Below are 13,263 nucleotides of genomic sequence, written 5' to 3'. Positions count from 1 at the left end.
CATTAGCACCTCTAGTAATATATTTACTGAGAAAAATGTTGACGTTTTCAACACTTATTTTACCCACTGTATTAGGAAAGTGTTATTTAAATTTTTACATTATACAAAATTTAAAAATAGAATTTAGACTGTGGAGGCTATGGAGTTGCATACTCTTGTACAGTGGGTGGCGGTATGCACCTGGAAGCTGTTTGTAATCTGCCAATATATGAAAAGAAGATGTTCCACGCTCTTAAGTAGAGTACTAGCCACCACAAGTGTTTTCTTAAGAACCTTAGAATTTACCTTCATGCTCTCTTGTACCCAAGGTGTCAAGTTTTCCGGAACCTTCAGTCTGGTCGCTCACCGCTCAAGGATTCCTCCCTGCCAAGATTACAACCAAGGAACCAATCATCAAGATCAAAGTCCAAGAATATCTTCCTTTAATGCCACTCTGCCGGAAGAACTCTCACCTGTTTGGAAACTCTCCTCTGGTCCATGCTGCTCACCTCCAAAGAACCTGTAAGAACAACAAACTTTAATAACTTCTCAACATTGACAATATTCATTCAAGAACAAATACTTACCTCTGCGCTTCACTCCTCTTTCAGCAAGACATCCCGATCCTCACCTGTAAATAAAAATAAAATCACTTACCTTTTTACCTGGCTCCTGGTCTGGTTTCTCAGCTCCGCTGTTCTGCTGAGCTCTGAGCCTTGTCTGTATGGAGTCTCTAGGAGTGAAGTAAAGTTGAATTTAGTTTCTCTCATTGCTGCATAGATATCTTTATTTCCTGTTTGGGTCATATGTTGAAACCTGTTCAGTTGTCTCTGTTTTCTGTGACATTTTCTATGTTACAGTATATGCATTGAAACTGCCGAATAAGGTCTGGACTTACCAATTAAAATTAGGTGGTCTTCATTCTCCTCTGGCTCTGGGTCAGATTCTGGCTCCAACATGTTAGGTTGGATCGACAAGTCTTCTTTTATCTTTTAATAATTTGTTAAAMGTTTTGTATTGCTATATAGTCATAAACCCCTATAGCAAACTAAAATGGACCTGTCTAGAAGCGAGAGAGGCAGGGTGGGAGGTGCCTTGTTTGGACTTAGAGAAAGCCTCAAAACAAGTTGATCTGAGACACTAAAGGGGTGAAAGAGCGGGTTGTGGAGTTACAACAAGGAGGAATTCAGACCAAAGCATTGCAGATCCATTTTATATAGACCCCAAGTGAATGACTTAAATGTGAAAAAGAATTTAATAACGTCACTTTTAAAGGTAAAAGTTCATCATTGGATAATTAGAAAACAAGTTTGGCTCATTTCGGAGGAACACCAGGAGATATTTTTTTGTCTTTAGCAAAAAAAAGGCTGCATTTTTTGATTCGAAACGTTTCATCTGAATGAACCACAAGACTTCCGGACAAATCTGCCCAGGACAACGAGACCAAAGTAGAGATATTTACTTATAACGCACAGCACAATGTTTGATGAAAACCACACAAACACTCAAACACCTCCCAACTGCTAAGCACAGTGGTGGAGGGCTGATGGTTTGGGCTTGTTTTAACAGCCACAGGACTTTGGGTACCTTGCAGACTGACTCGACCGTCAGCTCCTCTGTAAAACAAAAGATTCTAGAGGTAAATCTGAGACCATCTGTCCGACAGCTGAAGCCTGGACTAAACTGGGTCACGACGCAACAAAACAATGATCCCAAACAAAGTTGAGTCCCACAGAATCTGAACTCAGGAACTTCTCTTCAAACAGGAAGTGAGGGGTTTTTATAACTTGTCATATCYCCCCCATAAAACAATACAGACACGTGTGACGACCAGATGTTTCTGTTTCAAGCACTTTCAGAATTTTTTTCAAAGGTTTTTCCACACTGACTGGTTTTGCATGAGTTTATTAGCCACAAAATCTAACAGAAGGTGTTCTAACAGTCACTTCACTGAAAAGATTTCAACGTTTTATTATATTACTAACGTATAATAGAGTTTGAACTAAAACGTTGAGGTAATATAATTATAAGAAGTTGATGGAACAGCACAGATGTAATAAACCATGCTTTTTAGTTTTGACCTGCCATGTTGGCCGTTCAGCCGAAGCCCCTCAGTAACCTGGCTCAGACTTCAGAGTTTGGCTCGGGGCCCCCTGGAACACGTATATCAGTGCAGACCACAGCAGATCCACATCGCTGCTYCTGACAGACAATGCGTCTCGTAACCGCTCAGAAATATACGTGCGGTGCAGATACGTCGGCGCCGCACGTGTGTGAACCTCACCGTGTTTGTGCGAGCGTTGGTGCAGAGCTGGTGGCTCGCTAGGCTCACACATGGCAGCAGGAGCACTTTGGACTGGTGAACCGAAAGGCACAGCTGCTTGGAAAGGGGGGCCTCTGTGGCATTTCTGAGTCCTTTCTCCCTCCAAACACACACACACACACACACGCACACACACACCAGTAGATACACTGCATATAGTATATACCCACAAAATACCCTTCTTTCACTCACACCGCAGCAGCATCCTGGTTGCACCTCCTGATTGGTGATTTTTCTTCCTCGTTATATTGACCTTTATATTTATCAGCAGTCCCTGGAAGAGGATTCTGGCTCAGGACAGGCAGCGAGGCAGAATGGCGTGGGAAAGGCAGAGCGACCCCGGGCTCAGGTGGCAGCTGTGCTACGACTTCTCTGCCAGGTCATGGTGGATGGTAGGACGGACGCTCCCCGGCTCTGACGTTRTGTATCGATCGATCCGTGTGTTTCTGTCCCTGCTCGTGTTTCACTCCTCTGCTCTTTTATCCATCTCATGTTGTGTGAAACATCTAAACTTGTTGTGCTTTTCTACGCGTTCCTGATCAGAATGTAGTTGTCTGCTGCGTGTGTATTCAAATGGTTTTAGACTGAAGGCCAAATGATGACCACATTGTGTGGAAATCCCGCTAAAAGAATGCTGCTGGTTTTATCAAACTTCCTCAAGCTTCCATAGCAGCAGTTCTGCTTCAACTAAACACACTCATTTTCCCTTTTTAAATTCTAATCACCGGATAATTTGTGTGATTGACTCCATCAAACATATCTGGGGCTTATCCCATAGGATAAGAGTTTTAATTAAAACCTGCTTTTCCGTCAGAGAAAATGATGCTAAGTTTTTTTTAAGGCCATGACTTACAAGTCTTGTGAGCAGTCCTACTTTTTTCCAGCTGAAATGTACTTACCTGTAACGGCGCATGTTGCTGGTTTTGTCTGTAGCAGGTCATATTTTTGCTTGAATTGTAATTTAACTATATTTTTAAAAAATCTCATAAGAGTTCAGTCTACTTCCCGTCTTCTGCACTTCTGACCCCTTTTTTTAATGCAAATATCCACAGTTTGGATCATATCAGACAGCTTATTTATTCCAGATTTCACATATTGACAACATCAATCACACTGATCCCTGGGCAGCAGTCGTGTGCTTCTTTCCTCTCGTGTGGCGCTTGCTGTTGATCACAGACGTGTCTCGAGGCCTGACACAGTTTGTAAACCCAAAGGGTTCCTCTCAGCGCCAGCCTGCTGTGCTCGCTGCTATGTAGGGCAGAGCTAGGCCCTCTGCCTGGGTGGGAACGGGGTGAGACTGCAGGGCGCGTTGGGGGAGGGAGGGATGGCAGCCTGGACCGGGGGCCCCACGCAGGGATGCAGGAGAGCAGGGAGGAGGGGTGGTGGGGTCACAGGGTGCTGCGGGGGGCAGAGAGAGGGGGCGCAGGCTGGGCATGGCTGGCAAAGGAACAGCTCCTCCGTCTGTGGACAGACTCAGAGCTGTGATCCACAAAGTGGGGAGGCTGAGCGGGTTCAGAACAAACCACGTGAAGTACATTTGGGACAATCGGTGATGGTAGAAGACTGAACACAACATGTTTAACATAGGATGTTGAATTTACAGTGAAGAACTTAAAGGGATCCACGATTAGTTGTAACATTAAACTTTATTTGATAAACATTTATTTTAACTGTAAAATACAAACTGTAAAAATACTGTAGGATGCTTGGTTTCGTAAATTTTTTAAAATATATTTTAACACGGACGGAGCCATTTTATTTACATGCAAAGCATTCTGGGTAAATGATGACATCAACCAGGTCCTCGGTGCGAGGCTGCTAGTGAGCTATCTCCACCCTGAAGGTTAATCTTGGACAATATCTGATGATCRACTCTTTTAAATGAAACCAGGGAGCGTTGACAGAGAGGAGAAGGTAGAAATGACTCAGTCTGTAACTGAAAATATGGATGAGGACAACAGAGCTGCTTCATGGAAGAAGAACCTCAGCTTAGCCTGTTAGCCTTTGCGCTAGTGCCCATGCTATATTCCTTATATGTATTTGCTCGGTGCTAGCGCGACAAACAAGCTAAACTGAGGTCCTCCATCCATATTTTCAGTTGCAGGCTGAGTCATTGTTGTGTTCCCCTCTCTGTCATGTGGATGGAGGACCTCAGTGACGAGAGGAGAATGTGTAGCGCTGAGCTAATACATATACAGTATATGGTGATAGCGTCGGGGCTAACGCTAAAGCTAATAGGCTAAGCTGAGGTTCTTCTTCCATGAAGCAGCTCTGTTGTCCTCCATCCATATTTTCAGTTACATGTTGAGTCGTTTCTACCTTCTCCTCTCTGTCAACGCTCTCTGGTTTCATTTAAAAGAGTCGATCATCAGATATTGTTCAAGATTAACCTTCAGGGTGGATATAGCTTGCTAGCAGCACAGATTACCTAGTTGATGTCATCATTTACCCAGAATGCTTTGCATGTAAATAAAATGGCCCCATCGGTGTAATACATTTTTAAACTTTTAGTTTAAAAATGATAAAAACTGAACATCCTACAGTATTTTTTACATTCTTTATTTTACACTTAAAGTACATGTTTATCATATTAAGTCTAATGTTACAACTAATCGGGGAACCCTTTAACACTGAGAAAAAACAAAATAGTGTAAGAAATCAGCCTGTTTCCTTTCCTACAATCAAATTTTACAATATTTCACATAATATACTGAGTCTGTTATGTTTTAGTAATGTAAATATAAAGATGTGTTTCATCCCTGGCTGTTTTTATATATTGTTTTATACTAATTATAATTCATTAACCTAACCAACYATGACGTATAATGAAATTAAAAATAAATGCTTAGTAAATGCTGGAGATGGAGGCTCACACTACCGGTACATCTCTCAAAGCAGTTTGGATGTGAAAGCTGTGCTTAGTCCTGCTACAAGATGATACAAAATGATGTGATACAATCATAAATCACAAAGTTTTTTTGTTTGTTTTTCTGTTTTTAAAGCCTAAATGTAAAAATGTAAAATCAGAGTAATTAAAAGATTTTTGCTTTAGCTATCCAAATCTAAAACAAAACATACGGCTGTTGTTTCAATATGTAGCGATTAAAGAAATGACAGAAGTCATCAAAGATGAGTTTATCGTGACTGGAAGACTGCTTGAAAATGTAAACCAGTCCTAAAGATATTGGCTATGGCTGCACTCAAACCCTGTTCTGTACATCYTGGAATATTAAAGCAATTTTGTTCATGGAAAGATCATCAGCTGCTATGAAATGTGTCAACGCCCTCTTAATAAGACAAACAAAAATGTAACGAGCCAGGAGCTCAGACCATGATTACCGGTTCTGCAAGAAGGTCCCAAGAAAATGTCAAGCTTGTCTTTGCTATAACCCTTAAAAAATTAGCYTTTTTTTTTTKTTGTTTTTCAATTGGTCACCTCAGTCCATTCAGAAGTCAAACCAAGAAGTATGTCTCAGACTGAGGTGTCTTGTGAAAGCCTGTGTGCATTAACACAATCTCTGAGAGCTCTCACGTCTTACAAGATCTCGAAATATCACAAGATAGCACATAAGGTCATTTAAGGTTTGACCAACACAGTTACATTTCCCAATTGTTGCAACCCTCACCTATGCTCATGAGGCATGGATCATGACAGAAAGAATGAGATCCTGGAAACAAGCTGCTGAAATGAACTTCCTTCGCAGGGTGTCCAGGCTCAGCCTTAGAGATAAAGTGATTAACTCCATCATCCGGGAGGAGCTAAGAGTAGAGCCACTGCTCCTCCATGTCGAAAAAGAGTCAGTTGATGGGGTTCATCTGATTAGGATTCCTCCTGGATGCCTCTCTTTAGAGGTGTTTCGGGCACGTCCCACTCGTAGGAGGCCTCCGGAAAGACCCAGGACTCACTGGAAGGATCATGTATCCCCTCTGACCTGGGAGCACCTCAGGGGCCCTCAGGACAAGCTGGTAAGTGTTGCTGGGGAGAGGGATGTCTGGGTTTCTCTCCTGGACTTGTTGCCTCTGCAACCCAATTACGAATAAGAGGTAGAAGATCAGTTTAAAATTCTAACATAAAAGACAGCGGATGGTATGCATTCCTTCAAAGAAGGATGATCCTTTCATTTCATACCGTATCAATATTTGATATTATATCAGACTGTTTTGTACCGAGTCCGACAGACAAAGTGCACAACCTATTCAGCCTACACTTCACAGTTTCTGTTGAAAAAAGATTTGAAAACATGAACAAGATACTAATATACAGACAACCTGTTTAATCATTCAGAGACATTTTTAAAGTTTATGGAGAAAAACTTAGGAATGCAACTTTTTCATAATCATCCATCCATCCATCCATCCATCCATCCATCCATCCATCCATCCATCCATTATCTTCCATTTATTCTGAGTTTGGTTGCAGGGGCAGCAGTTTGAGCAGGGAGGCTCCGACCTCTCCTCACCCAGCCACCTCTTCCAGAAGGATTCCAAGGCATTCCTCAGCCAGCYGATCTCTCYARMCTGTTCTGGGTCTTCCCCGGGGTCTCCTACCAGTTGGACATGCCTGAACCACCTCAGCTGGCTCCTCTCACTGTGAATGTGCAGCGGCTCTACTCTGAGTCTCTCACAATTAACTCCAGAATTTTTCTTTATTCTTAGACATAATTGTAATTTTGAAATTTATGATCACAATTCTGAGCCAATGAAGTCCTTATTGTGAAATATTCTGTGAACCAATATACTGTATCTTTCTGGAATGAGACCGTTTTTTTATTGTACAAAAAATACAAAACTACCTAAAATTCTTGAAGCAAAATGAAACATACATTAAGTCTCAGAGAAGAATGACAAAGGTGAATTGTACAAATAAAATTTAATGTAGTTTAAAATTTACATGTTTCTGTTGCCTTCTTATTAATCAGCTATGTTACAAAATGACCCCAGAGGTGGCAAATCAAACACCAGCTCTACCTTTCATAGAGGTCACTCCAGTTTATGTGAAACTGTGCATGAATGCTGATATTGGTGCTTTCTTTTTTCCTTTCTTATCAGTGAGTCCTGTGGCAGAGAACACAGCAGGGACTGGTTTAGACCTGAGTAAAGTTCATGTCAATAATCTAACTTTGGAATTATTGGTGTTGTAATATACAGTAAGTGGTGTTTTGTCATCAAAAGAAGGGAGGATTTGTTTGTGTGTCTTTATTTTGACCCTTCATGGAATATACACAGTCGGTTGGATTGTGAGGACAGCCTGATCTTGTTAGAGTTACACATACTCCATACTCCTGCTGTTTTTTGATGATTCAACTGGAAACCTTTGTGTATCCAATACAAAGAAATAAGAAAGAAATAGGTTTTCACTTTGAAATTGAAGAAAGTTTTTTCAGGCCAACATTTTTTGTAAATAAGACCAAAATATATTGATTATGATTAATTTATAACAGCAATGAAAGTATAAACCATCCAAGGGGGCGAATACTTTTTATAGGTACGGTGTATGGTTTGCTATCCCTTCACTGCTCCATTTGGGCTTTCTCCAATCGACATGGATTTCTCCGGTAGAATTTCAGCCGGGCCTATCAGCGAACAGACGTTGTGAATGATGACGTTGATTTTCTGCACCGTTTTAGTCTGCCTGTTTAGCAACGGCAGCAGAAGTGAATGAAGTCAGTCTGTGTTGATAAGGCCTCCAAATTAAATTAAATTAGTCTCACAAAGCCTGCATCACTCATCTACAGCCATCTCCTTCCACTTGGTACTTCTCTCTTCCCAGTAGGAGATGGTTGTTTACAGTGAACGCAATTTCCGATTAGCTTCTTAGCGTAGCTTCTTTCACGGTTGAGCTGGTGCACTGCATATGTCACAGCCAAATGTTAGCAATAGCCAAGAGTCCAGACCCTCTAAGCAAAGCATAGAACAAAAGGCTGGTTTTTACCAGGCCAATGGTTTGCTAACTAGTTTATAATATTGATGTTTACATTTTACAGGCAGGTTTCTACTCTACTCCCTTTTTGTCTATCATGGTCAGTGCCCCCTTCTGTCTTCTCTTTGTCCCTCTATCTCCAGTCTTCCTGTGTCCCTCCATCCTCTGACAGAACCTCCCATCAGAACCAATTTCCCCTCCGTCTGGCTCGTCCATTTTCTTCTCACCCAGATGACCCTGCCACCGCCCGCTTCCTTCTGTTTCTTTGGCTCTCCTTTACCCAAGTGCCTCTAAACCACTGTCCTCTCCTTCCTACTTCACATTGATCTTTCTGCCTCGTCTCTGACTCTTTATATCTCTGTCCTCTTTGTCTGTTTCTATATGGCATCTCACGCCATCAGTCTGTCCTCTCGTCGTACTCTGCCACCGCACAGATGCCTGGCTTGGTTTGCAACAGCTGTCTCGCCATGTGCCACTACCAAGTGTTGCCTGCACCGCAGGGCCGAGGGGTGGGGGGGAGCTGAGAGTGGAGGGTGCATAGTGGATTAGTCATGAATATTCATGCWGTCTTGGATGTACCACCAAAACAGAAAATGGCACCACGTAAGAGACTCCACCCATTTTCCAAAAAAAAAAGGGGGAAAAAAAGAGGCATGGGGTAAGAGGAGGGGGAGTGATGGTGTGGATGGCTGGAGGAAATGAAGGGGGTAACAGGAAGGACGGATGCAGAGACTGAGAGAGAAGTGAGGGGAAAGTACAGGACACGCAAGCAGATGGAGAGAAGAGAGGTATCAAACTGAATGGCTGTGATTTATAAAATGATACCCCCCTTGAGGTGTGAAAGAAGGGGCGCAACAAGAGGAGGGCATGGGAGGAACTGGTAACAGGAAGCAGGGAACTGGAAGTTTAGCACTGAAACACTTTGTACTTTGAGGGCTTTTAGAACCTTGTGCTGCAATAAAATATCAATGAAAAAACTGAAAAGAGGCTGATGTCACTAGACAAACCCTCTCATCCTTTTCCACCACTTTTGTTAGAGCTATTTTTACACATTCTCACTACAGTTTTGTGACATAGGGGGAAATTATTTATTTATTTATTTATTTATTTATTTATTTATTTATTTATTTATTTATGGCAAGCTTAAATGTTATAAAATATATTATATTTCACTTTACATTTTGGTAATGGTCTATTTCTCTTAAAAACCATGAAAATATAGATTTGTATATCATCTGAAGCAAACTGCATTGGATTTTGGTACTCTGGCAGAAAACATTGTAAGTAATTCTCTGTTTTACTTAAGTGGCTGTGGGTATTATGAGAAATCAACATTTTTGAGCTTTATATCATGTCACAATATCATTCACTCATGTATAGCACCTCCCTGGAGCTCAGTCTGCAGCCGAGCTCCTGCTCCGTTTTGAAGACATGCTGAAGTGGGAGTGTTGGAAACGGTGGGAGGTTCTTAAGAGACAGAGGCCAGTTTCAAGGCATTTAGAATTGGCTATGATGCAAAGTCAAGTTTATTTTTGATATAGTCTGCCTTTTCATAACAACTGAAGCTAATATAGTCTTGATCGTGGTATAGAATTGAAATATGTGCCTGGAAAATACATATTACCGCACCTTTAAAATCAGAGCAGGCCAAGCTGTAACAATGCTAACAAGCACTTGGTACCTGTAGAGGTTCCAAATAATGAAATAACGATACTTTGTTACTCTACCTGAGTAAAACATTTGATTATTTATTCTTTACTGGAGTAATTATTTTTAAGTCAACTTTTTACTTCTACTCCTTAAGGCCCTGTCAAACTAGACAACTTATGCCAACTTATCTGAAACATTTTTTATGTGTAAATTGCTAATAAAAGTTGTATATTTTAACAATTTGTTAGAACTACAGTATGTACACACCTAAAAAAAGCTTCCGGTTGATTTTTTCAATTCCATCTTCAACATAGATGTCTTTAAAATTTTCACAAGTTGGCATAAGTTGTCTAAAACGTCATAGTGTGACAGTGCCTTTACATTTTAAAAATGCCAGAAGTATTTCATTTCTTTTCAACTTCAGCTTGTTTTCATTTGGGCTTGTCACTTTTCAGAAAAAATATCCAGATATATGGTGCTTCCCATAGAGTGAATTTAATTGTGGTTGAATGAGAAGTATAAATATATACTATTGTGACACCCTATTGTATTCGATTCATCATACCTGTACAACACAAATCATATCACACTCCAGCAGGATGTAGCGGACTTGCGTAGCCTAAAGTTGACCGTGGCAGAGATCTATGTGCAGCGGAAGTGGGTAGGCTAGCCTACATCATAATTTTTCCAAAATTAACATTTTTATTAAATTTTATAGTCATCATGGCCTTCAGAAAAATGTATTTTGGGGAGGTGGGGTTGTGTAGACACCTGTGGTGCGACCTAAGCTTTGTTCCTTAATGGCTTTTTTCCCTTCCTTACATTAGCCACTTTTACTTTTAAAGTTTAAGTAGTTTTAAAACCAGTACTTTACACTTTTACTTAAGTAATAAGCTTGAGTTTATACTTCTACTTCCAAAAAAGTCATTTTAAACCCTATCTATACTTTTACTTAAGTAAATAATGTGAGCACTTTTGACACCTCTCTTGTCKAATTGTTAGCTATTGTTAGCATGCTAACAAGATGAAAGATACGCAGCAAGTAGACTATATATTTTATTTTGTTGTTCAACACCTTAACTTTGCATGTKAGCTAAAAAAATTTATGTCCCCAGTAAAATCTTAGAACATTTGGTTTGTCTTCTGCAATGATGAATGAAAGTATGATGGCCTCAATGTTGATGGCTACAGTACTTATGAACACACTTAACTCAAAGTGGAGCTACTTAGAGTTGATTAAACTTGTTGTAATCAGCTGTTGTTTTTTTTTTTTACCAAAAACCCAAAGGTTCTCTGCTTAAAATAAGTTAAGTTAGGGTTTAAAGATAAAATCAATATGTTGACCCTCCTAATCTGCATTTGTTCTGACCTTTGATTAGATACAGATRCAATGCTTATCGCACATATCTACTGAGCATTGGATATTGGTTTTCATGTTTTGATAAAAGCATCAATGCCTGTTTGTAATTTATTGTTCAAGCAATATGCAGCCAAATAAATTATAATATTAGAACAAATACTTTAAGGCTTAATACTAACTCTTGCTAAAACTACTTTCCAGCCAGGTTTTGGTATGGAAGGTAGTCACAGAGCTGAAATGATCAGTAAGGTAAGGTGGGCAACAACAGATGGTGTGTGTCTGTATATCTGTACAGCTACGTTTAAGATATTTCTTTCWGGACCAAGTGAAAGAACATGCCTGCCATCCTCCCTGAGGTCCTCCTTGTTAGCACGGCTCCAATGATTAAAGCCAGAAACACAAAAAGACAAGTACAGACAAACTGTTGTGTGAGAAATAATCACAAAAGAGCACAACGAAGTGGATGAGCAGTGAAGTGTGACAACAGGCGGCTTCTGAATGAGCAAGTAAAGTGAGGCCTGGAGAGCGGRCCTAAAAGAAGGACAGATAGGAAACCCTGAACAAGGAGACGGAGCTGGGGTGAGGGGATCTGAACAGACCCAAGCTCTTGTGGCTCTTCCTCTCTCTTTCATTGAGAGCCAGGAAAAGAGATTAAAGCAACCATGTTTTCTCCTATATGTGAGGAGTGGGGGCTGTACTCTTYTCTTTTCCACCTCCTCTCCCCCTCCCCCCTGGCTCGGACTACTCTCTGGGCCCAGCCGGTACTGTAGTCCGAGAGCAAATCCCATCACTGATCGGCTCTCTGCAAAAGGAGGAGAGGGTGCACCACCAATAAACATAAATGATCAAYTTAACACTGACAGACTTTTTATTGCCCACCACTGGAATCAAACGCAGGGTGTTGATATTGCCCAGGTCTGTGTGCATTTGTTTGTCTTTACAAAACAACTAGCAAAATATCTCATAAACCACTAATGAGGAATAGAATAGTTTYACTATTGATTATTCTTTTTATCTTGTCTTATCTCATTTTTTGTCTTGTTCCAATGTGTTTTATTTTGTCTTATTGGGTTTTATCTGGTCCTATCTTTTTTATTCAATTGTATCCTTTTATTCTGATGTTGTACCAGTGGTACAAATAAAGTTGATTGATTGATTGATTCATTGATTGATTGATTGGTTGATTGATTGGTTGATTGATTGGTTGATTGGTTGATTGATTGGTTGATTGATTGGTTGATTGGTTGATCAATCAATCTCACAAAAGCAGTACACATCAACCATAAATCCATCAGTTTTACAGATTCTGAGCTAACATTTGATGTGGTAATAGTTAGGAATCATCTACTTTTAATCCTCCAAACCTTGACAGATCAAATGAGAGAATGCAGTACTGCATGAGATCGAACATGTTGTTATTTTCAAGGTTAAACCAAAATGTTACAACTCTATCATTTCTCAACATGGGATGATTTTATCTAAAATGTTGGCATGAAAGAAGGTAGATGATATGCATTCCCTCAAGAACTGCTGGGTTTTTTGCCTTTTTTTTTTTTTTTTTGGTGTGTGAAAGCTTAGAGTGTTTGAGGTCTTTTGAAGGGTTTTGTGTGGTGTCGTACGCTCAACAACACCCAGCCCCTTCCTTGGCGACGCAGTCTTTGTGTTTCTTCCTGGGTGCCTCCGGAGAGCCACAGCTCACTGAGTGAACAAGAGGTTTTTGGATGTGCGCTCCATCCCTCACTTACTGCACTCCACTGAACACCTTTTTCCTCACATTCACAGCCGCTCGCACGGCCAGCCCCGTGCACCCCCACCCCTTCTACTAGACCCACAATAGACAGTTACACAGCCCAGCTTCTTCCCTCATAGAAGCAGTGAGTTAATCAGACCTATAAAGCCCTCTTTGGCAGTAGAAGATAAGCAGAGTGCTGGTAGGCCTGCCCTCCTGAGAGCAGCACTCCTCCAGCGGTGCCGTGGAGCCGCCTGATAAGGCAGGGGAGTGTGGGATACCCTGAGAGATCCACACACACA

General features: G+C 40.9%; 1 protein-coding gene and 1 long non-coding RNA gene across 2 annotated transcripts in view; one reads left to right on the top strand and one right to left on the bottom strand.

Annotated features, from left to right (window-relative positions):
* LOC106517808 (uncharacterized) overlaps positions 1-911 on the bottom strand; it is a 7,281-nt gene extending 6,370 nt beyond the window's left edge. Inside the window, exons 1-2 of the long non-coding RNA XR_001310247.1 lie at positions 453-911; positions 286-363 (exon numbers count right to left, since the gene is read on the bottom strand). This is a non-coding gene — a long non-coding RNA (uncharacterized LOC106517808). The remainder of the gene's footprint in view (positions 1-285; positions 364-452) is intronic.
* Positions 912-1,319: 408 nt separating this feature from the next.
* The window catches only part of LOC106517806 (nuclear factor 1 X-type), a gene marked incomplete at its 3' end in the record, with an annotated part of 205,716 nt that continues 193,772 nt past the window's right edge, over positions 1,320-13,263 (top strand). Inside the window, 1 exon segment of the mRNA XM_014008823.1 lies at positions 1,320-2,694. Within this exon segment, the coding sequence (XP_013864277.1) occupies positions 2,617-2,694 (78 nt within the window).

The sequence above is a fragment of the Austrofundulus limnaeus genome, unplaced genomic scaffold (genome assembly GCF_001266775.1).
Source record: "Austrofundulus limnaeus strain Quisiro unplaced genomic scaffold, Austrofundulus_limnaeus-1.0 Scaffold53, whole genome shotgun sequence".
Lineage (NCBI taxonomy): Eukaryota > Metazoa > Chordata > Actinopteri > Cyprinodontiformes > Rivulidae > Austrofundulus > Austrofundulus limnaeus.
This window is presented reverse-complemented; position numbering and strand designations above follow the sequence as displayed.